This window comes from Ictidomys tridecemlineatus, chromosome 1 (assembly GCF_052094955.1).
Source record: "Ictidomys tridecemlineatus isolate mIctTri1 chromosome 1, mIctTri1.hap1, whole genome shotgun sequence".
Taxonomy (NCBI): domain Eukaryota; kingdom Metazoa; phylum Chordata; class Mammalia; order Rodentia; family Sciuridae; genus Ictidomys; species Ictidomys tridecemlineatus.
The window spans coordinates 216,629,047-216,655,084 of NC_135477.1; the positions used below are offsets into that span (position 1 = coordinate 216,629,047).

The following is a 26,038-nucleotide window of genomic DNA, read 5'->3' on the forward strand; positions in this document are numbered from 1 at the left end:
GGTAAGAAATTAAAGATAGCCAAAGTTTAGATGTTGCAGAGGAGGAAAGAAGACTAAGGGGAATGTAAGGTGAAAGGTATTTGGGATTTGAACTTTCAGTGCTATTTGGAGTGAGCCAGTAAGGAGAGAATTCATAGCTACCTGGGAGGTAATCTGTAGAGTGAGATTTCTGTCTGCTGAAGAGGGTCTGAACAGAAGTAGGGAAATTAACTTTTGGAATGGAGAGGAATCATTTTTGCATAACAAGAGTGAAAAGGAAAAAGGGTAAGTAGAAGCAGGGTTATTGTTTTGTAGTTTTGTTGGTAAGCCATTAAAGGAATTCTGATTGAGTGGCTCCTATTTTCTATTTGAATTGAAAAATCAGATCACCTGCAGTGAATGAGTGGGGAGTGAATCAAGTTTCAAATAGTTGCAGAATATTATGGCGAATACTACTGAAATAGTGACTAGTAGAACTTACAGTCATGATTGAAAGTCCTGTTGAAATGAATGGTCTTATATAGTGATAACCAGTTTGCTAACTATAAGATATTCTTCATCTTACCAAGGTAGAACAGGGATTGGCCAAGTCTGTGACTGTAGCAAGTCTTACTAGTGGCCTCTTTTTATAAATAAAATATTACTGGAACACAAACATTCCCATTAGTTGTCTGTAGATGCTTTACCATAACTATGGCCCAGATAACTATGTGGTCCTCAAAGCCTAAAATTTTTACTGTCTTATCCTTTACAGAAAACATTTGTCAATCCCTTTGTAGGATTACCTTGGATGTAGGTTCAGAAAAGGTTGACATTTGGAATTATTCAGAGGCATCTTGACAAATGGAAAGCTAACAGCAAAGAATGGAAGATACTGGTAGGGTGACGTGTTACACTTTGGAATCCAAGCTGGAAAGGAAAACAAGGGGACAGGATGAGCTGCTGATAAGAGTCCTAGTGTTAATTAAAATGTAAGAGTTAAGGAAAAAATTCAAAGTGATTATTGTCATGGATAACTGAAATAAATGATTTCAGAGGAGGAGAAATTATAGAACAGCATGTCCTGAGGTGGCTAAGGCCATAGGGTACTGAAAGGCAGATGGCTGGCGAGGTCATCCATGTGGATACCGAAAGTCCTTAGAGTGAGTAGAGAGGAAGATGGTGAGCCAGGTAGCTGTCTTTTTTTAATTTCTAGGATTTATTGTATGTTTAAGCTAAATAAATTGCTAATAGTCAATTTAAAAATTGCTAAAATGTGGAAAAAAGAAAATTTGTTTATTTGATTTTTGAAAAATTGTTTTTTTAGTTTTAAATGAACACAAAGCCTTTTTTTAAATTTATTTGTATATGGTGCTGAGGATTGAACCCAATGCCTCATAAATGCAAGACAAGTACTCCACCACTGAGCTACAACCCCATCCTTGTTCCTTAGATTTTATCATTACAACTTACACTTTTTAAATGTCCTTTTTTTTTTTTTATCAGACTGCAGATGTATTTAATTTTGAAGAAACAGTTTATAGTCATCATATGTCTCCAGTTGCGACCAAGCACTGTTTGGTAGCAGGTTTGTATGTATGTTCTTTTGTCTTTTAACATACTTAGTTTTCTCCCTTTTTTATCTACTTAGCTGTGATAGACATTTTAACCCAGATGATGACAGTTCTTTTTTTTTCCCCATTGCACTATTGGGGATTGAACTAGGGGTATAATACTACTGAGGTACATCCCCAGCCCTTTTTAGTTTTATATTTTGAGACAGGGCCTCCCTAAATTGCAGAGGCTGGCCTAAAACTTGCCAGTCTACCTCTGCTTCCTGAGTTGCTGAAAACATAGGCATGTGTCACAATTCCCAGTCACACAGTTTTTTTGTTTGTTTGTTTGTTTTTAAATATGTTACTATTTATGTTCGGTTCAGTAGGTAATATGAAGTCAAGCACTTGCTAAGGGCCAGATGCAAAGATTAAGAAAGCCTATTTCTGAATGGGCATAGTGTTGTATGACTGTAATCCCAAGAACTAGGGAGGCTAAGGCAGGAGGATCACAAATTCAAGGCCAACCTTGGCAGCTTAGGAAGACCCTGTCTCAAAATAAAAAGGTCTGGGGTTGCAGCTCAGTGCTAGAATGTTCCTAGGTTCTATCCCCAGTACTACCAAAAAAAAAAAAAAAAGTCATATTTTTTTGTTCCCTAAAAGATGCTACAGTTGTGGCTCAGACCTGAGTGCTTGCCTAGCATGCGTGAGGCACTGGGTTTGATCCTCAGTACCACATAAAAATAAAATAAAGATATTGTGTCCACCTATAACTAAAAAATAAATATTAAAAAAAGTTGCTTTTAAGTCATTAAAGTCTCAAATTATTTTTTTAGTTGTATATGAACATAATGCCTTTATTTATTTATTTTTTTATGGTGCTAAGGATTGATTGAACCCAGTGCCTCATATGTGCAAGGCAAATGCTCTACCACTGAGCTAGAGCCCCAGCCCAAAGATTTTTTTTTTCCTAATTTTTTTGATACTGGAGATTGGGCCCCGGGGTGTTTTACTACTAAGCCACATCTTCAGCCATTTCTAATTTTTTTTTTTTTTTTTTTTTCAGTTTTGAGACAGGGTCTCACTAAATTGCTAAGGGCCCCACTGGGTTGCTAAGGCTAGTTTCAAACTTGAGATCTTCCTGTCTCACCCTCCCAACTTGCAGGGATTATAGGCATGTGCCACCCTGCCCAACTCAAAAATTTTACATGAACAAAGTTTGACATCTTTTTCAATTTGACATTTAAAAACAAGTAAATTAAAATTTTAAATCCATTTATATGAAAGCACGTGCTATACGTTTTCATATGTATAAAAGAAAAACAGGTTTCCTAGTATTGGATATCTGTTTACTATGATTCAGTTATTTCTATGGAACTACAGAAGTCTCTTCGCCTCTAGACATTCAGATGCTTCATCTATAAAGAAGAGCTAGGCACTCATTTGTCTTTGAGGTTCAGTCTCTGTCCACATTTTCTGTGAATCTGTTACAATTCTAAGTATATCGTTAACTTGGAAAAAGTAAGCTATTAAAATAAATGATCTGATGTAGGAAATATGGGGGGTAGAATTATACACACACATTTAAATTTCCAGATAAATTTTCTGATTTTGACATTGTACTTTAGTCAACTAAGTGATTTGAGGAATCTGGGTAAAGGGTACACAGACCTTTTATAATAGTTTTGCAGCTTCCTGCAAATCTGTAGTTAGTTTAAACTTTAAAATGATGCACTAATAGAGTTCTCTTTCTACTAAAGTATAACTATAAAATATTTTTTCTAATTACAAGCATTCGGGATGATTTGAAATGTATATTTGGCATACATTTTTATATCTATGCATGAATACAGTGAAAATGTCATGATTGCTGTTAATGTGTTGTTTCCTTTTGATGATGATTTATAATAGCATTATATTAAACCATTTTTTTGTTTGTTTTTACAGTTGGTACTAGAGGACCCAAAGTAAAACTTTGTGACTTAAAGTCTGGATCCTGTTCTCATATTCTACAGGGTATTTTTTTTTTCTTAATTTGAAACAACTATTACTTTGAGTAAGCCATTCAGTAAAAAGAAACATTACTAACAATGTATTCTTTGTAAGTGACATGAATGATGTATTTTGTACTAGTTGTTAAAAGTCAACAGTGAAATAAGGATCCTTCTGTGCATTGTTCTTATAAAACTGAACTATTGACAAGTGGCCATAGGGGAAGCTCAAAGGATAGGGAAAATAGGTCTAACTCAAAACCTTATGTTACTTCTACATTTAAAACAATAAACTGCTGATGAAACTTATGTCAATAATTTGTGTCATTAGCATTGCCTAATATTGTTTCATCTAATGAGTAAACATTGTTCTTAATTAAGTGTATTTTTTCTTCAAAAATATTTTAGAAAAAATTAAACTTCTTTGAAAAAAGTATATTGATTGAAATTTTTTGCTACTTTTTCATCACTATTAGATTTGAATTCTAAACAATGAAAACATGAAATATAATCCATAAATGTACATTTTTATTCATCTCTGAGGAAAGGATACTAAATATATCAAGAAAATTTGGTGGGATGTTTAGCATTTTTTATGTTATTATGAATTTCTATTGAGATAAGCTTGGCAGATGAATATGTCAGATTTGAATAATTCATTTAGGTGATAATAGCGAGCTAAAAATGTTGAAATCGCCCTGTGAACCTAGAAAAAAATTGTGCTTTCTGGAAAAAAAATTTATACACTTGCTTGCTTATAATCACATTTTTTTTTGTTACAACTTTATGAGCAATTAGGAAATATTTATATTCCTTTGAAATGTTTGTCTTATGTTTTATTGTGTGGCTTTTTATCATAGAACTAAGTAATTAAGCTTGAGTTGTATGAATTGACTGAAATAGGCTAACAACTGTATTTTTTTTATAAAAGATTCACTTGCTTTGTTCTTTCCAAAGCAAAACCAGTCCTTTTATATTAAATAATATGTAGCATTTAAACATAGATTATTATAAATGTGAAAACTAATAAGAGTTTCCATTCACTCCTAATATTTATGATTACTTTCTTCAGAATCAGGCACTTATTGACACTTTATCTTCTGATTTTTGAATATTGTATAAGACTTTTCATATAGTTATGTTTGCAGGTCACAGACAGGAAATCTTGGCAGTTTCCTGGTCACCACGTTATGAGTATATCTTGGCTACTGCAAGGTAAAATGCAACTTATTTGATTTTGGTGTTTATGTTAGTAATTAATAATAAGCATTTTTAAAAATATATTTATGTAGGATACACATTTTATTTAGCATATGTACTCATTAATTAGCCCTTAAAAATGAAATACTTTTTTCAGATTTTTAATTCATATCAGTAAAGAAATTTTTGCATCATAATCCTAATCCTAACTAACCATCTTGAGGGTATTTGTCTTTTAGAATAGAGAAAACACAAACAATAAGAAATCTAAATCAACTAGCACTACTAATGAAATAGTTGTGTGGTATCATTTTTGCACACAAAAGTACAATACTATATTAATTTAATAGTGGCATTTTTATTCATCTTCTTTAACCTAGAATTATTTCAACTCTAATACAAAACACCTATTTATTCATTGATTCAACTTACCAGCATTTGATGGCTACCTACCATGTGCCAAACATAGTTCTAGTGCCACAGAGGTAACTAAGACTTTCTGGAGCTAAGAATCTAACGAGGGGAAAATAAGTGATCATAGGACATTTGGAAAGATGCTTTAGTACAGGTACATCTTTGGTAGGTATAATATAGGAAAGGAAAGCAGAAACTTTTGACTGTGAAAGGGTCAAAAGATTTAGTGGGTTGTTTGTTGAAGGGAAGAATATTGAATATTTAATATTATGGGAAGAAAGTACCAGCAGAGAGAAATAGGTAGAAATAGAAATGAAGGGATTTGGGCAGGGAGGGAGGGCACATACTAGGGATTGAACTCAGGGGCACTCTGTCCACTGAGCCACAACCCCATCCCTATTTTGTATTTTATATAACAGGGTCTCACTGAATTGCTTAGCGCCTAGTCTTTGCTGAAGATGGCTTTGAACTCACAGTCCTCCTGTTCCAGCCTCTAGGTGTGCCCCTTTCTGGATAGAAGGGATATTTTGAAAGGAAGAGAGAGAGGAAGGGCGGAAGGAAGGAATAGCAGAAAGATCAGTAGGGTAAAGGGAAGGGAAGGCGGGGGAGGGAAGAGAAAGGGCAGTACTGGGGACTGAATTAGAACAAATTATATTCCATGCTTTTATAATTTTGTCAAAATGAATCCTAGTGTTATATATAACTAAAAAAAATGAAAATACATTGTTCTCATTATTCACCTTATTCTCAAGTTTTATATAAAAAGGAAATCACCTAATTTATGCCACATAGATTCTGAAAGTGAAATTAGTTAACTGTTTTATTGTCTAGGTAGTATTTGAATAACAATAATAGAAAAGATGGAGTAACAAACTTGCAAGGACCTTGTAGGGAAGATGCTCCTATAGTTAAAAACAGCATAAAAGCACAATTTTTGTCCTTTCTTTTGCTGTATTTATCATCTTCATGCTACAGTTGTATATTGATTATTTGCTAAAAAGGCAAAAGAATAACAATCCAATTGTACAAATACATTCATGTTAATATAATGAAAACTATGTGTCAGTGCTAGAAATGTGCATGAGGTGTACAATTACTATTCTAGCTGCGTGTATTCAGTAACGTTTATTTCTTTCCAGTGCTGACAGTAGAGTAAAACTATGGGATGTGAGGAGAGCTTCAGGATGTTTGATTAATCTTGATCAGCATAATGGGAAAAAGTCACAAGCTGCTGAATCAGGTAATTAAGATTATAATAATATAGAAATAATATAATAGTAATTTTTATACTAAGGTTTTAAATTGAAGCCAAATAATAAATATATGTTATATATCATAAACTTTATGATTTTTTTGGAAGATATTTACCATGAATCATGTTTTAAATTACTTAAACTAAATTATGGTTGTCCATTGTCTTTCTCAAAAATAAAATAATTATGGCATTTTCTCTTGCCTCTAAACTTTTAAACAGAAGCTTTTCTAGGTTAACTTGCTTTACTGATTTTTACCCCCAATGAGACTAGCTATACAAATTAAATGGCAAGTAGGAAACTACAATTAATTACAGAATCAGTAGTATTTGTGCCATTGTGTCAATATAAAAACAGCAAGTTGTATTAAATGTGAGTCAGCTGCAATCCCTGTGACAATGTATCTCAGCTATATTTTTTCTTTTAATTTTTTTTTTTAGTTGTAGTTGAACAGAATGCTTTTATTTATTTTTATGTGGTGCTAAGGCTCAAACCCAGTACTTCACACATGCTAGACAAGGGCTCTGCCTCTGAGCTACAGGCTTAGCCCTCAACTGTATTTTTATATTAGAATTTAACTCTATATAAAAACTTTCACTCAGAATTAATTCTGGACTGGAAGTATATTAGGATGAAGTACATGAAACATTGTGGTAACAGACTATTAGGAATTGTGCTTTCTCAAACTAATTTTGAAAGTGGTAATAAATTTTGATTTGAAATGATCAGTTATTCTTTCTATTGAACTTTTTTATTCTTATTTTTTGTAGCAGGATTGAGCCCTGAGGCAGCTCTTAACTACTGAATCACATCCAAGTTCCTTTTATTTTTATTTTTTATTTTGAGACAGGATCTCTTTTAGGCCCTTGCTAAGTTTCTGAGGCTGGCTTTGAACTTGCAGTCCTCTTGCCTCAGCTTCCAAGCTGGATTAAAGGTGGGTGCCACCATGCCCAGCTGTTTCCATTAAACTTTTCTTTTTAATGATTTTTAAGAGTCTATGAATGATTTTTTGATTAGAAATGAAAATAATATGTAAGAGGGATGAAAGGTGATTAAAATTTTAGTGTTAAGCTATGCATTTAGTTGAATTTGATAGCATAGTTTACTTGCTGAAAATAATTATATTTGGCAAGATCTTTGATTTCCCTGTATTTTTATCATTCTGATTCATATGGCCTATCATATTCAAATAATCTGAAGGGTTAGTTAATTTTAAATGTAATCAATTTATATACAGTTTAAGTAACTCAGGTAGTGTTCCTTAATATGTTTAAATAATTTTATCTTTCACATTAAATATATGCCAAATACAGGAAAAGAACCGAACTGTATTTTTTATTGCAGCAAACACTGCTCATAATGGGAAAGTTAATGGCTTATGTTTTACAAGTGATGGGCTTCACCTCCTCACTGTTGGTACAGATAATCGAATGAGGCTCTGGAATAGTTCCAATGGAGAAAACACACTAGTAAGAGATTTTTATATATCTTTTTGGATATAAATTAAAAATGGATCTGTGAGATATACTTTATATTTTTCTATAGATTTACCTCCATTTCTTGAGTTTGAAAAATAGCTGTTTTTTAGACAAATATATTTTCCCACTATGCAAACTCGTAATTTTCAAATCCTGAAAACCCACCTTTACCGAACCGTTGCTATTCTCCCCCTACTTAGAGAATTATTGTTCTGCTGTGACACTGCTCCTAATGGGAGTGTGCTGTATTGCTCATGTATGTTGGAGAATAAAAGATTGAGAATTATTGGTAAAAGTAAAAGGTATGAAGTTAAATATTTCTGTTTTATACTATAAATGACTTGTAAATAAAACTCAAAGTGAGTATTATACCAGAATATATAGTACTTTAGTTAATACTAGAAAATAGTGGAATAAATGTGTTTTGTAAGTCCTAGATTCTCATGTAGCAGTTAATTTGTAGTACTTGTTTTTATGTTATAATCTTTATCAGATAAGCGGATGATTTAATACCTTTCAGAATAAACTATGAAAAGTTTATACTTTCATTGAGTTTATATGCCAGATTTACAGTGCTGATAATAATTAGCATTTAATACATATGCAGGAATATATATTTAACATTGTATCAATATTGTAATGATAGGAACTGTTACAATACTCGTTTACACTTGAGGAAAATGATGCATATAATGGTTATATGCATCAGGTTGCCTAGGTTTGCATACCTAGAAAGGAACAGTTTGACTCTAAATTCTACACTTAACATAATCCCTATTATATCTAGACTCCTTAATGCATGTGTGTAGGTATTATTCATAGTCCTTTCTTTACTCATTCTTTCTAGCTAATAATTCTCTTTAAAATACTCTAGGTGTCACTTTGATTATTAATACTAAAACTACTAAAAGATCAAAAGTGTGTCTAGAATATTTCAGGATTTGCTAGTCTTTTTATCCCCCATGCTGGGAATGAAACTCGGGGCCTTATGTATGAAGGGCATGTGCTCTTATCTCTGAGTGCCACCCCCAACTCCTCTCTCCACTTTATGATTCTTTTCATAGAAACCCAAGCCTTGTGATTTGTAAGTAGGAAAAAAAAAGTTAGAATCTTCCATTTATAAGTAGAAAAAAAAAAAACTTATTTGCCAGGCAGTATTATATAGTAGTGGATAAAACAGAAAAGGCCTATTCTCAGAGAGAAGATGAAAGATATCAATCAATTAGTAGATGGGAGAGATGGATAAACTATTTAAATAGTGTGAGCACTGTAAAGAAAAGCAAAATAAGGAAAGGAGCACAGGAAATATTGGGAAGTTGAAGTTGCTATATTTCATAGGACAACCAGGATAGGTCTCACTGAGAAGGTGACATTTGACCTAGAGAAAATAACCCATCAGTTACATGGGATAGAGGGCATTCTAGGCAGAGGAACAAGGAAAGTAACAAAGTCTGAGGTGAAATCATGCATGAGAAGCTCAGGGAATAGCAAAGATGCTCTTTTGTTGCAATGGAGGAAGAATAACAGGAAAAAAAGGAACAAAAAAGAACAGGATGCCTGAGGCCTTAGAGTCCTGTATAAGAGCATAGGTTTTTCTCTGGGTGAGATGGAAAGCCACTAAAGGCTTTTGATTCAAGTAGTGACAAGATAATTCTAGAAAAGTATCCTGGCATGTGTGTCAGTGTTTAATGTGAATAAATATAAATGTTACTGAATGTATTTACATTGTTAATGCAAATGTATTCCATTTTTCTCTCCTTGAAGGTGATATTTGTATACTGCAGGGGTTTTGCCAATAAGTACACATCTAGAATAGTGTATTTGGACTAAGCAATACATTTTTAAATGGACTTGATCAAAGCAGATGATCAGGGCCCAAAAACTCACCTATAGAGGGCATTAAGAGAAACTTGGAACATTGATCTCAGAAAAAGTAACTCTAGGGGGAAACATGCTGCCTTAAAGTTTTTGAAGGCATATCAGAACAAATACCAAATTTTAGTCCTACTACTTAGTAATTGAGGACGTTAGACAATTTGTTTGAGACTATTGACAGAGTTTTAGTGTCCTCATTTTGTAAATTGAGAATATCATCAGCCTAAAAAAACAATGATAAGGGGAAAACAGAAGTATGCAAAAAAAGTAGTATCTACCTGCCAAATAAAGGCATATATCATATTAACTATTTTTATTGTGTGTTTTTGCCTTTTTAGTAGTACCCTTTTTAGTTTAGAGAAAGTGTAAATACACACTTCGAATGTATATATAATTATAAATTATATTAAAATGCTAGTATGTCTATATATTAAACTTGATAAAACTTAATTTCTTATTTTTTGGATAAAAGTGAAGTAGAAATAGAAATTTTTCACACCTTAATGGATCATATTGCACACTCCCTGAGATTTGTGAACTGCACTCTGGAGACCATTGCCATAGAGTTTAGAACAAGTATTGCAGGGAAAGTTCACAGGGAAGCAGCTTTTGCCAAAACAAGAGAAAAAATTCCAAGTAGACCTTCTGATATTTCTCTTGCTTTAGTTACTAGCATTATCATTCATCTTGTGATTGATAACACCAGGAAACTAGAAACCCATCTAATATTCTTCCCTGTCAGTGGATCAGCTATTAAGTCAAACACAAATTTTACTCCTCCTTTTATATATATATATATATATATATATATATATATATATATTTTTTTTTTTTTTTTTTCCATATCTGTCTCTCTTTCCAGTCTTACTACTGGGCTAGTCTTTCTAATTACTCTAATGTCCTTCTAACTATTCCTAAATTCATCTCCCAGTGGAAGTCTGTCTTTGAAACCTCTGTTTTCAGATTATTAAAACTGAATGACTTTACTTTTTGTGTACAAGGCCTTCATAAGCTGTGCCTTCTAGCTCAATAGATTCACTTTTTCATTTTTCCTGGTCTTTAGCCATACGGAATCACTTTAAATATACCATACTCTTTCACCCTTACATTCTGCTGTAGGGACTGCTGCCTTTGCTTTAGAATACCCCTTCTCCTTCCTGTTCTAGCTGCTCCTCAGCTTTTAAGATTCATCTGTTTTTTTTTTTTAATATTTACTTTTTAGTTTTAGGTGAACACAATATTTTTATTTTGTTTCTATGTGGTGCTGAGAATCGAACCCAGTGCCTCACGCATGCTAGGCAAGCCTGTTACCACTTAAGTCACATCCCCAGCCCAAGAGATTCATCTCTTTAACTCTCCTATTCAAGCTTAATGCCCCAAAATTGCCTTATGCTCACTTGTATTACAGTGTACTATGATCATCACTTCATGGAATCATAGAAAAATAATGCACAGGGCACAGTTGTTTTTGATTGGTGTAGTCTAGATCGAGCTTCTGATTCTATCATTTTCTAGCCAAGAGATCTTGATCATATTACTTAGCCTTTCTAAGAATTTTCTTTTTGTATAATAATGCCACCCATCTTGTAGCATTGTTTTGAAAACTATGTGAAATAATACATGTAAAACACTTAGCACATTATCTAGTACAGCAGATATTGACATTGAGTAAATGCTATCTGTGATTATTATTAATTATGCTGATAGTTATTTGACAATAAAATGAGCTGCCTTGTGATAGAATCTACATTGCTTTAGGTTTTCCCTTATTAAATAGATGGATCTCTTTCTTGGTGCAACAAAAGGGATTTATATTTTCTATCCCAAATCTACGAAATCTATCAAAATCTTTTCAATTCTGCTTTAAATATCACCTTTAAGACATCATAGCCCAAAGTAGCCTTCTTTGATACTTTCATATTATAACATGTCATTTACCACACATTACTTTTATGGTTAGCATTTATATTTATTGAGGATCTTAGATAATTACCTAGCCCGATATATTACACATAGTAAACACTTAATAAATGGTTAATCCCTCCCTTCCTTACTCTGTAATTTGAACTTCATTCTATAGACATTGAAAAGATAGTGATAGTTTTTGAGTTCACAGATGATTTGATCACAGCAGTGATTTAGAAGGATTAATGTGATGTTAAAGTGAAGGACAAGTTGGAGTAGGAAGGCCTAAAGACAAAGACAAAATTTAATAAGCTAGTTCTATATTCATAACTTATTCAACAAGTTTCAATTAAAATTTGGGAAGAAATGTGGTATAATTGAAAGAGTATAGGTTTTGTAACTAGGTATTCTCATAAATAAATAAGGCCATTGTAGTCTAACAGTTGATAATTTGTCCAGTGTTCACTAGTTGAGAAGTAGTGTTTTTTAAATCTTGTCTCCATATCATTCTACAAACTTTTGCACTTGGTTGCCCAACAATGTGAATATGCAAGTGAGAGAATGTTATACTTTTAAATATGTGTAGGAGTTAATAAGTCCAGGCACTTACTGACTACTTTTATGCCTCAGGTACTCTCATATGCATTATTTCACTTGCTCTTTCATAATAACTCTGTGGTAAATTGTGCTATTTCCACTTGACCAATTAGAAGAATAAAACTCAAAGGCTAAATCATTACTGATAAGGGATCAAAAAAATGATGGACTTTAAAGCTCAAGTCTGCTGAATATAAGTTTAATGTTTAACCTAGTTATAAAACTGCTGCCTTGGGGTATCTAAATGCATATGCTCACTTCTGTTAGATGTTATTCTAAAGGGACAATAAGCTGTTAGATCCACAGCTTATCAGCATGTATCCATTTGAGCCTCAGTATTTCTGTTTTTATGTACACACATATTCACACAGACATGCGCACACATGCACAACACACACGCATACACACTTCTACCCAAAGAGAAAAGAGTAAATTACCATTTAAATTTCCTATTACCCATGAAAAAGAAGGGAGATTTTGATGATCTGCACACTCATAATTCCCAAATGATTAGATATTGGTTTTAATTATCAGCAGAAAGTGAACCTGTCAGACTTCTTTAGCCCAAGGCATCTCAGGCACCTGGGGAATTTGTTAAAATGAAAATTCTTCTTCAGTAAGGTTGGGATGGAGCCTGGAAGACTGTAAGCCTAACTGCTCAGGTGATTCTTGTGTCACTGAGCTTGCAGACTACCCCTTTTGAGTACAAGAACAGAATTTAAATTTTTATCGCAAATACATATTGGTTATACAAAGCTGAAATTATAATTATACATACTATTTGTGTTCTGTGGTTTTATGTATTTAATCTTTACCCCTATTTCCGATTTAGTTTTCATAATTATGATTTACATAAGCTGTAGAGTTAATATTATATTAGTAATATACATCGTTCTCAGTTATTTCACCATTCTAGATAATGCTGCATTCAATTCCCTTGGCCATATTATTTTTTGCTTTTTAATTATTTCCTTAAGATAAATTCCCAGGAGCGATTACTAGGTCAAGGAGTAAACATATCTTTGTTGTTTAATAGGTAGTTTTGCAAGATGGGAAAAGTTTTAAAGATGGACATTGGGGATGGTTGCCCAACAATGTGAATATATTTAATGCCATTAACTATATGCTTAAAATGATTGAGATAGCAAATTCTTTATTTTTGTTTGACCACAATTTAAGTTCTTTTAAAATGAAAACAGTAGAAGGTTATATATAACCCATCCCTCCCAAAAAACAAAGAATATCTTTGTATTTTGTTGCATAATAAACCCTTCACTTTTTAAAAGGAAAACCAAATTATAATGTTATCAGTATGTTTACCTCATTTGTGCCAGTATTGTGTGTCTGTTTCTTAAAATTTTTGCTAAACCAGAGTCTGAGGATGTAGCTCAGTGGTAGAGAACTTACCTAGCATGCACAAGGTCCTGGGTTCAGTCCCCAGCACCACAAAAAGAAAAAACAAATTGCCAAATAGTGTAATTCTTCAAGTTTGCCTTAATTTGCCTTTTTATTTTTGTCAAGACTAAAATGTGAACATTTGCCCTTATGGATTTTTTTCACTATTTATATTCCTCATGTGAAATATACATTCATGTCATTGGCCCTCATTTCTCTTAGAATATTAAGCATTTTTAAATTTAAGAGCTCTTTCTATACAGTGTTATAATGTTATGTCATAGTATTTGGAGAAAGTATTTCTCCCAGTCTTCATTGTCCTTATTAATTTAGATTTAAGAAATAATTAACTTTATGATTTTAATCCATCCTGCAGGTGAATTATGGAAAAGTTTGTAACGATAGCAGAAAAGGATTGAAATTCACTGTCTCCTGCGGCTGCAGTTCAGAATTTGTTTTTGTGCCATATGGTAGCACCATTGCTGTTTATACAGTTTACTCAGGAGAACAGATAACTATGCTTAAGGGACATTATAAAAATGTTGACTGCTGTGTATTTCAATCTAATTTCCAGGTAAGAATGATACTTAAGGGAATTTAAGATGTTCAAGTGGCTAGCTTGCTAGATTAGTAGCATATAAAAGTTACATTGTGATTTCATTCTGAAGGTTTGTATTTATAATCCACATTTGAGCTAAGATTTATTTAATAGAAAATAATGCAGCCTAGATTTTTAGGTGACGTAAAATATATGTATAAATCAATATAATACTATGCAATTAATTGGGACAAATTGTCTTTCTTTTGCATATGGGCTCCATTTAGCTATTAAAAATCTCTGATGAAATAAAATATTTTCTTTCAATCTTTTGTGTAAAATAAATGAATAAGTATAGGTATTTAACAAATTATAGTGTATCTTGGTTTATGTATGTGTGGGTATGTCTGAAATTTTATTTCTTCCTTATTTTCTACCAATGGCTAATAACAGCCTGCCTTTAAGTTAGCGTAGCTTACATAATTTCTTAAATACCTGTGGATTTTGTTTAATATCCTAATCTTTCTCTTTTGTATAACCAATGCAACATATGTTTTGCATTGGTTAAGATATTTTGACTACAAATTATAACATTCTACCAAATTGTTTCTTCATCATAGGTTTATCTAGAATGAATTAAAAGTATGCTAAAATATTGATTCTTGGGCTGGGGATGTGGCTCAAGCGATAGCGCGCTCGCCTGGCATGCGTGCAGCCCGGGTTCGATCCTCAGCACCACATACAAACAAAAGATGTTGTGTCTGCCGAAAATTAAAAAATAAATATTAAAAATTAAAAAAAAATATTGATTCTTCCCAGTTCCTGGAATAACTAAGAGAACCAGAGACTGGGCCAGTTGTCTCCTGTCAAATATGATTTCTATGTATGCTATGAACTCAGAAAGATTTTAATTAGTATACTACACCAGAGCTGGAGTTGTAGCTCAGTGGTAGAGCGATTGCCTAATATGTGTGAGACACTGAGTTTGATTCTCATCTCCACATATAAATAAGCAAAGTAGGGCTGGGGTTGGGGCTGAACAGTGAGTAGAGTGCTTGCCTAGCACGTGCGAGGCCCTGGGTTCGATCCTCAGCACCACATAAAAATAAATAGAATAAAAGGTGTTGTGTACAACTACAACTAAAAAATAAAATATTAAGTAAATAAATAAGCAAAATAAAGATCCATTGACAATAAAGAAAAATAAAAAAACACTATATCAGGAAGCTCCCCACTTTTTATTCCAAATCACCTACTATTTTGCTGAAAATGAAAATAATTATAAATCTTAAAAACAAAGAGGGTAGTACTTTTGCATCCATTTAGCAGCAGAATTCCTTTTGCCAAATTAAATATGTAAAACTATCTGGAAAAAGTTATATTAATTCTACCATAAACATACAAATCTAACAAGATAAACTTAACATTAAAATGAATAATTATAGCAATGGATTATAACCTATTGGCAAAAATGGAAATCTCTGAAGTTATGCTGATATCAACAAGTAGATTAGGTTGAAAATTTGGTAAGGAAAGGGATATTTACATAGCCTAAGTGCTAGCCTACAAAATATTATGTACAAAGGTAAAATGTAATTTTATTTTGAAGAAGCCTGGAATATTTTTCCTTAATCAAATGATCAAAGTTAACATTCTAATTATTTGTCATCACATCTATGAAATTCCTGGCAAACTTGCATCATTCAGTTTTAACCATGAGGAAACATTAACACAATCCAAATTTGAAGGACATTCTACTAAGTAACTAGTTTGTGTTTTCAAAATTGTCTAGGTCAGGAAAGCCAAAGAAATCAAAGAACTGTTCCAGATTGAAAACTTGAGACCAAGTGCAGCACTTGATTTTTAACTGGATCCTTTTACTAAAAAGGACATTTTTAATACAAATGGTAACACTTAAATGGGACTTAAGAATTAGATGCTAGTAAAATAGCAATGTTGATTTTCTGATTTTATGGGTTACATTGTAACTATATATAAACGTCCTTTTTCACGGAAAATATATACTAAATTTATTCAAAGTCTACAGAAACTTATGTTAACAATTTACTCTCTTATGGTTTTGGGAAAAAATTACTTGTCCTGAACTTGTAACATAATTTTTGATATTTTTAAATCAAATTTCCCAAATGAATCTTTACGTTTATCCTAAAAACCTCAGGGCTCAATTCTGATCTCTACATCCAAGTGCTCTTTATTAACCATTCATAAGTGCTGTCTTTTCCAAGCTGGTTTTTTTTTTTTTTGAACATATATGGGATCTTTTTTTTTTATTTATTCTTTTTAGTTATACATGACAGTTGAATGTATTTTGACATACTATACATGCATGGAATATAACTTCTCATTCTGTGGTTGTACATGATGTGGAATTACACTGGTCATGTATTCATATATGAACATAGGAAAATGTGTCCAGTTTATTCTTCTGTCTTTCCCATTCCCTCTCTTTCCTTCATTCCCCTTTGTCTGATCCAATGAACTTCTATTTTCCCCTGCCCCTTATTGTGTGTTAGCATCTACGTATCAGAGATAATGTTTGGCCTTTGGTTTTTTGGGTTTGGCTTATTTCATTTAGCATCATAGTCTCCAGATCCATCTTTACTGGCAATTGCCATAATTTCATTCTTCTGAGTAATATTTCACTTTGAAAATATATATAAACCACATTTGGAAGGCACATAGGTTGGTTCCATAGCTTAGCTAATGTGAATTGAGCTACTGTAAACATTGATGTGGCTGCATCACTATAGCATGCTGATTTTTATCTATTTATTTTAGTTGTAAATGTACACAATGTACCTTTATTTATTTATTTTTATGTGGTGCTGAGGATCGAACCCAGTGCCTCACACATGCTAGGCAAGCACTTTACCACTGAGCCACAACCCCAGCCCTGTAGTATGCTGATTTTAAGTCCTTTGTGGGATTTCTTTTATGTCTCAGTCTGCCATTTTATTTAGGAAATTTGATATTGTTTAGCTGATTTGATATTTTATATGTCTACATTTCTCATTAAAAAACTTCATATTATTTTTTTCTTTACTCAAAATCTTCTCTTAAACAATACTAATTATACGATGCTTCAAATGTTTTTAAGATATGGAATAATAAATAATTACATTCTAAAGCAAGGGAAAATGCCTATTATTAGGATTATTTATTCCGATCTACAGAAACACAGTTGTGAGGGGAGAAAAAGGCCATTTAGTCATTAAGAGTTTTGTAACCACCTACATTTTGTTGCCTTTTTAGCCATTTTTTAAGCCCATTCTCCTTTGCACAGTAATTTTTATTATTATTGACCTACTGTTTTATATCCTGGTTTTTCCCCTTTACTTTTTGAGTATTTGGTTTAAATCCTTTTCTTTTCTCTTGATGAATATTTTCCAATGTCATTAAATGTTCTTTGACAACAAATAATATTTCCTCATATAAACGCAATGTTAATTTACTAATAATCATTCTTCTATTCCTTCATAAATATTTCTATTTTTGTTATAAGTTTTATTTGGATGATAGCCTTAAATTTTTTTTATTATTTTTTTGAGTTTTTTTTTATTGGTTGTTCAAAACATTACAAAGCTCTTGACATATCATATTTCATACATTAGATTCAAGTGGGTTATGAACTCCCATTTTTACACCAAATACAGATTACAGAATCACATCAATTACACATCCACATTTTTACATAATGCCATATTAGTAACTGTTGTATTCTGCTACTTTTCCTATCCTCTACTACCCCCCTCTCCTCCCCTCCCATCTTCTCTCTCTACCCCATCTACTGTAATTCATTTCTCTCCTTGTTTTTTTTTCCCATTCCCCACACAACCTCTTATATGTAATTTTGTATGACAATGAGGGTCTCCTTCCATTTCCATGCAATTTCCCTTTTTTCTCCCTTTCCCTCCCACCTCATGTCTCGTTTAATGTTAATCTTTTCCTCCTGCTCTTCCTCCCTGCTCTGTTCTTAGTTGCTCTCATTATATCAAAGAAGACATTTGGCATTTGTTTTTTAGGGATTGCCTAGCTTCACTTAGCATAATCTGCTCTAGTGCCATCCATTTCCCTGCAAATTCCATGATTTTGTCATTTTTTAGTGCTGCGTAATACTCCATTGTGTGTAAATGCCACATTTTTTTTTATCTATTCATCTATTGAAGGGCATCTAGGTTGGTTCCACAGTCTAGCTATTGTGAATTGTGCTACTATGAACATCGATGTGGCAGTATCCCTGTAGTACGCTCTTTTAAGGTCTTCAGGGAATAGTCTGAGAAGGGCAATAGCAGGGTCAAATGGTGGTTCCATTCCCAGCTTTCCCAGGAATCTCCATACTGCTTTCCAAATTGGCCACACCAATTTGCAGTCCCACCAGCAATGTACAAGAGTACCCTTTTTCCCACATCCTCGCCGGCACTTGTTGTTTGACTTCATAATTGGATGATAGCCTTAAATTTTATTTGTGACTCTGGCATAACCTCAGAAATGCACACGAAAGCTTGGGCTATATACTGAGAATCCATTCTCTCAATTACTATACCAGTTTATATCCTCTGTATAGAAAGTATTTATTTCACTACCCCATTGGAATGTTTTCAGTAATAGCCAATGCAACATTTCTTCAGTTTTGTTAGGGAAGGGAGTGATCATTGTTCCGACAAGAGATAATAACTTGTCCATAAAGACATTAACATAGACTATACATTAAGCCAAGCTTCCTTTTATGAAGTAATTATCTCAACAGGCAAGGTATGGGTCTTTAAGCTGTTGTGTTGAATAGCGGGCAACCAGACAGAAAGAAGCTACACAAAACTTTTTTGTAAACTCTTGGTCTATTTTAGTAGAAATTCTTATGGTTTCTTCATTGAAATCGTTATTAAAGTGCAGTTATTATTGAGAATTTGATTAAGTGATAGAACACTTGCCTAGCATATACAAGGCCCTGGGTTCACTCCCCAGTACTGGAAAAAACAAACAGAACAAGAACAACAACAAAACACCTGCTTTTGACAGAGAAAGACAAGCCCTTTATTCTATTTTTTTCTTTCTCTGTTATGACACTTGAAATATATGGATATTATGATTAATAAAACTGCTAAGACATTGAATGTACTTGTAAAATTTTCACCCCATTAATAAGCTCAAACAAAACTTGATAGTATTTTTTTTCTTTTTTAAAAAAATTTTGGGGGGATAGCATACCTTTATTTTATTTATTTATTTTTATATAGTGCTGAGGACCAAACCCATTGCCTCACACATGCTAGGCATGTGCTGTGTCCCTGTACCAAAACTCCAGCCCCTGATAGTATTTTAAATACAAAACAAAACTTTATTGCATCTTAAAAAGAAAAAGAAAAAAAAGGGCATCAGCATAGTTTAAGACGTAAAATAGAAATGATCTGATTAGTTTAAGAATTAATCATTTTTAAAACTGATATCGTTAATTTAAAATTGGTATGTCTTTGCTTTCTTTGCTGTAGGAACTTTATAGTGGTAGCAGAGACTGCAATATTCTTGCTTGGGTACCATCCTTATATGAACCAGTTCCCGACGATGATGAGGTAAATATTATTTGTACAAATGTTATGTAGTTATTTCTAAATCACAAGAAATAAAGTTTTATTAGTTTATACAAGAGAGCTTTTTTAAAGTATTTCTTGCTGTTTTCTGATTATAAAAATAACTTGATATAACACATTTGAAAAATTTAGGAAAAAAATATCATAAGAAGAATATTATATTTCTCAGGTTGGATTAAATAATAGTATTTTTTTATTTACTTCATTCTTGGTTTTTTCCTATGCATATATTTCTTTCTTCTTATTTTTAGCCAAGGACCCCAAGCTTTCCAGGCAACTAACTGTTCTACCACTGAGATAGCCTCCTAGACACTGCTTTTTTTAAAAAAAAACACAGTTAATATCATTACTGGACATATAACTTGGTATCTATTTTAAACTGTATCTTTAATGATATAGTGTTGCATCATCTGTATACCACAAATTTAAATTTTTATATGTATTGTTTATAAACAGCATCAAATTTTTTATTCTTTCTTCTTTTCTTCCTTCCTTATATTGGGGGTTGAACCTAGGGGTACTTTACCACTGAGCAACATCCCCAGCCCTTTCATTCTTTTATTTTCATTTTGAGATAGTTCCCATTAAGTTGCCCAGACTTGCCTCAAACTTGCAATTGTCCTCTCTCAGCCTCTACTACAGATATTTATGATTATTTCTTAGGCTAACATTCCTGGAACCTCTTGAGTTACCATGTATGACATAATTAAGTCTCAATATCATGCTGCTAGATTTTACCAATTTACACTTCTAATATTTTATAATCTAACTGTACCTATCTTAGAGTGTAAATTAGAATAAATAGGACAGCATGAATAAAGAGACTTAAAAGTGTAATGGGTAAACAAAGATGAGTAAGACATGATCCCTACCCTTTAGTAGCTTCTTTTTTCAAAATTATTATTATTTTTACTGTATGTCAAGCTGTAGTAAAATAAAAGTTGTCTAAAGATGCTTTCTCTTTCTTCAAGGATTATTCTATTCAGTACTATTAATAATTTCCATTTATATTTATTTCTAGGATATAAAAAGTTTTGTGTCTAGGGGCTAGGGTTGTGGCTCAGTAGTAGACCACTTGTCTAGCACGTGTGAGGCCCTGGGTTCGATCCTCAGCACCACATAAAAGCAAATTAAAATAAAGGTATTGACAACTAAAAAATTAATATTTTTTTAAAAGTTTGGTGTCTAAAAGAATGCTTATATAATTTTTTAAACTGGCAGTACAAATACATTTAGAAATACGTTAAGGTAATCTTAACCCAAATAATAGTAAAAACAAAGTATCTTAAATAGAGGTGGAAGGAAGTTATTGATAAAACCATTTGATATTCTAAAAACATTTTTCATATGTTTAGTTCCTTTATGAATATAGGACTATGTCAAAAGCCAGATGAAATAAAAATTTAACAGGGATAGTTAATAGCATCTAGCTAACAGCTGTTTACAAAATATATTTCATGCCTAAATTTGTAGTTGCTATGGTTTACTGTGGCATAAAGCCTCTGAACTGTGAATTGTTTTCTTTTGGCCTAATCCAAATGAAAGGGAGAAAAAAATACATGTTGATAAATCTTTGAGCATCTGGCCAAATGCCATATGAATGTTTCCAGAATTCATCACATGTCTAATTTGGTTCATTGTGGCTTGATTGATTTTAGCAACAACTGTTTTTGATGGCTGAATATTCTGTAGAAAGCTTAATATGGTCAAAAAATTTAGGTAGCCATTTATTTTTTATTATTAAGTGTTGTATCTGCTCTGTGGGAATTACAGTACACATTAAATCAAAATTATAACACTACAGGCCATGTTAGGAAGTATATAATCACCAAATCAAAATAATAAAAATAAATTTAAAGAAAATCTATTATGACATATAAATAAAAGAATATTAAAGAAAATCTAAATTGCTTATCATAAAGATAATTTGTAACTTTGATGGCTTCTTCATTTCCTTGTTTTGTAGTTATACTGACAATTTAAGCTCATCTAAAAGACTTGCTTTTATGTATGAAAATTAAGCAAAACAATTAGAAGAACACTGAAAACAAGCTGAGCTTTATATTCAAGTCTTAGAGCTGTACAGCCTTATATGTTTTTGGCTAGGGTGGGGTGGGATGGGGATCCAGGGTTTGAACTTAGGGGGACTCATTTAGAGATAGGGCCTTAATGAGTTGCTTAGCAAGTTGATTTTGCTGAGGCTGGCTTTAGACTTGTGATCCTCCTGCCTCAGCCTCCCAAGCCGCTGAGATTACAGGCGTATGCTGCTGTGCCTGGCTAAGCCTTATCTTTTAAAATATCTATTTATATGCTTTCACTTTAGAATAGCAGTCCTTCTCATATTAGTATAAAGTGGTATGTGCTAAGGTTATTTCCATAAAAATTTAGTTTGAAAGATTCCTGTGAATGTAGGTAGAATATGAATATGACCATGATGCAAATTCCAGTAGAAAAGTTGGTCTACACAAGAACCTTTTTCTTACCATTTAACTCATATTCAAAAGTGTTTTCATCTTGACTATCAAATAAATGAGTATTGTAGATTCACAGGGGAGCAGTGTAGTATAATACAAAACAATTCACACCGATACATATGCACATATGTACTAGGTTTTTAGTTTTAGGTAAACCTGGGTTTGAATTCCAGTTTTGCCATTTGTTTCCAAGTTCTGCCAGTGTATTATGGGACAAGTTTATGACATTTTTTTAAAAAAATTTAGCTGTACATAACACAACACCTTCATTTTATGTATATATGTATGTATGTATGTGGTGCTGAGGATCTGACCCAGTGCCTCACACATGCAATGCAAGCACTCTTACCACTGAGCCACAACCCCAGCCCCAAGTTTATGACATTTTCAAATATCAGAATTGCCAAAGTTGTTTTTAGGTTTCCTTTCAAATTTTATACTTCTGATGAGATTTTATTTCTTCATTAACCAAAATATAATGCCTTGGGGTACTTCTCCCAATATCCAAAACAGAGGAGGACTTTAATTCTATTTAAAGAAACTGAAGGGTATTGAATGATACCAGTCAGTCAGGTTTTATGGTCTTCAAGCATAATTTTTGTTACTTAATTGTCAGGCTGTTTTATTAAATCCTGAGGAATCTACTCCTCCTCCACTTCCTACTTGGTTATAATCAAGTTAAGCTTATCTGAACTCCTAATCACTTTTTCCTTCTGGATTTTCATAGGACAGGTACAGCTTAAATCTGACTTCTCATCAAGACTCCTACTTTAGTTTGCAGTCATATAATATATAACTGTTTCACATCTATCTTATGTAGATACATAATACTTACTGACACAGAAAACCCTGAAATTTTCCAGTAATTATCACTCAGAAATTTGAAAATATCAAGATATAATCCTGACAAATGTTTATTTTGGTCTCATTTCTCCTTTCCATTATTTGGACTCTAGAGTAGATGCCCCTTTCTTCATTCCCATAGCACTAACAACTCTGACAAGTATATCAACCAACCTGGTGAGATAGAGATGACTATGTTCAAGCATAGATTGTATGTCCACTAGGAGGAGATGTTGTAGAGAAAACTGAAGAAATTGAAGGTGGTTAGACATATAGTTGTAGTAAAATAAAATATGTAATAAAACATGTAATAAAAATGTGGGTGGATTTAATATACATTTTACTCTTTGGGAATCTCAAATGGTAATGTGTACTAAGTCCATCTACATTTTTATTGGAGCTTTTAACTGCAAGTATGACATCTTATTTGTGATTGTTTTAGTAATAAAATGTATTTCTAGTGTTCTTTTGTTTACCATAGCAAAATAGGGCTAGCAATGCAGTCTGATTGCTGTAACAACTAAAAAAGAATAGCAAAGTTAATATATTGCTTTCCAGCCATCCTGGAAATTTACTTGGACTATTGGCTTTTTCTATTCTTTTCATTATAAGATTCTAAGTCATCTTGTTTGCCAAACATAAGTTGTTAAATTAACAGTACTCTTGGCACTAATATGTTATTGGAATTTGGATCTGAACAAACCATAGCAAATGTAAAAGCTGCAGAATAAGCAGCAGATCTGACTCATATGCCAAGAAACTTAAAAAAAAAAAAAAAAACTTAAAAGTCTTCTAGTTATTTGCTAGATAATAAGAAGGTAGTCACACTAGTTTTCCAAAGGAATTGATTTGATAATTCACAGATAATTAAAATTTCTCAAGATGCTGATTACCTTTATTAGGTATGGCACTAAACTTATGAGAATACTGTAATGTTTTCTTGTTATTTTAAGTAAAGACTTTTCAAATGCTTGTTACTCTTTAGAGAAATCTTCCAGGAAATCGTATGTGATAATTACAGACATGTTACCATTTTTGATGAATGTTGCATGTGCTTCTAACCATATACAAATAAACAAACCTCACCATTTAATAACCTTTGGACTAAAAATGGTATTATTCAGCTTGATGAACAGCTTATTCCTCATATGTGGATGTTTGTTTATTTATGAATGTCAAGCCCATCCAAACAGTAAAAAGTTGGCAGTATTAATATATAGTAATGTCAAGTTAAACTGTAGACCTGGAGTCCAGTCTTCACCCCATGGAAGTCAATATTCTACTTTCTGCAGATAATTCTTAAGAGTTGCAGAAATACCTTGAATAATAGCATCATTATTATATATATATATATATTATAATGCATATATATATATATGTATTTGGAGGTGATCACTTTCGGAGAAATTCAGATTATTTGGATAATGTGCCATATATCTGTTTTTTACGGGGTGGGTACTGGGGATTGAACTCAGGGGCATTCAACCACTGGACCACATCCTCAGCTCTATTTTGTATTTTATTTAGAGACAGGGCCTCACTTTTACTGAGGATGGCTTTGAACAAGTGATCCTCCTGCCTCAGCTTTCCGAGTTGCTGGAATTACAGGCATGAAGCATCACACCTGGCTGATATATCTGTTTTAAATGGAGTTACATTATCTTATTGTATTGGGGGGCATTTCATATATTACTTTTGTTTTGAAATTAGCAATTATACAGTTTCTTTCAAAATAATCTAATTGCTGTTCATCTGAGCCTAAAATTATGCAGTGGAAAAAAAAACAATATCTTCCTCTTTCTTTTTCTTTGTTTAGACTACAACCAAATCACAGTTAAATCCAGCTTTTGAAGATGCCTGGAGCAGCAGTGATGAGGAAGGATGAATATCAACCTTTTTGTCTCTACTGATGAAACTTTTAAAACACCACTGTTTGTGTGAGATTTTTTAAACTGTTCAGTTACTGACAATTAAATTAGCTTCAAATTTGGATGATAGTTTTTCCTCATTTTTTAAAATGAGTTTACTATTTGTATAAAGTCCCGAAACAGTCTTCCATACCCGTTTATTTAATCAGAATTTGGCTATTTAATCTCAGTTGCTGTGGCCAGGAGCAGCCACTGTTGCTACAATACAATAGCAGAAGTTGTATCTCAGGTGAGATTGTAACAGATTGTCAAACCTGTGTAAAATTCTTTCTTATTGATATATTCATATTTTGCTATGATTTTATTTAACTGTGGATCATCTAGCTTTATGTTAAACAGTTTTGGACTTATTATCTCCTGCCATCCAAACAGTACATCACAGTAGGCTTTTAACTGGTGACATCTCATGTTTGCTTGAAGTCAGAAGCAGCTTGTACGCTCAAGCTTAAACTCCTTTCTATGAAACTAGCTAAGATTTACCATGTTCTGCCTCATTCATCCAAGCAAAAAATGTCCCAGGAAGGAATCTGGCTTAAACATAAAATGTTATCATAAAATTTCTATTTTATTCTCCCTTCTTCCTGTGTCAACTCACAAATGATTATTATGAAGCTAACTTTTCTTTTTTTAAAAAAAATTTGCTGGGGATTAAACCCAAGGACTCACACATGTTGGTTAAGTACTTTATCAATGACCATCCCTAGCCTCTAAGAAACTAATCTTATATTCTCTTTCTTCCTGATTCTTTAACCAGCAGGAGACTAGAAAAAGAGGTTTTTGTGAACTTGGATACTAAGTTCATGATTATTTTTCAGTGTGTTGAGTTTTTAAAGTATATAACTGTTAGACCTCATGTCAGACCTTTCTGGTCAAATATTTTCCATACAAGAGTTTTCTGAAACCCAGAGTATTCTACTCTCACTTTTTTCCCCTCCTGATGGGGATGCTTTTGACCTTTGAGAAAGGTATTAAAATAGGATTTTTTTTTATTTTAAGAAAAAATAAGTCTTCTAAACTGTAAAGAATTGTA

At 32.6% G+C, this 26,038-nt stretch overlaps 1 protein-coding gene across 9 annotated transcripts in view; it reads left to right on the forward strand.

Moving 5' to 3' along the window:
• Ercc8 (ERCC excision repair 8, CSA ubiquitin ligase complex subunit) overlaps positions 1 to 25,070 on the forward strand; it is a 49,539-nt gene extending 24,469 nt beyond the window's left edge. For 4 of the 9 annotated variants that reach the window (XM_005319593.5, XM_040272091.2, XM_078016156.1 and 1 more), the window contains 8 exons: positions 1,465 to 1,546; positions 3,459 to 3,527; positions 4,651 to 4,717; positions 6,256 to 6,356; positions 7,714 to 7,838; positions 13,996 to 14,193; positions 19,665 to 19,745; positions 24,897 to 25,070. In XM_005319593.5, the coding sequence (XP_005319650.1) occupies positions 1,465 to 1,546; positions 3,459 to 3,527; positions 4,651 to 4,717; positions 6,256 to 6,356; positions 7,714 to 7,838; positions 13,996 to 14,193; positions 19,665 to 19,745; positions 24,897 to 24,965 (792 nt within the window). In that variant the 3' untranslated portion in view covers positions 24,966 to 25,070. The remainder of the gene's footprint in view (positions 1 to 1,464; positions 1,547 to 3,458; positions 3,528 to 4,650; positions 4,718 to 6,255; positions 6,357 to 7,713; positions 7,839 to 13,995; positions 14,194 to 19,664; positions 19,746 to 24,896) is intronic. The other 5 variants (XM_078016174.1, XM_078016163.1, XM_078016178.1 and 2 more) reach the window with 2 other exon arrangements.
• Positions 25,071 to 26,038: the final 968 nt, after the last annotated feature.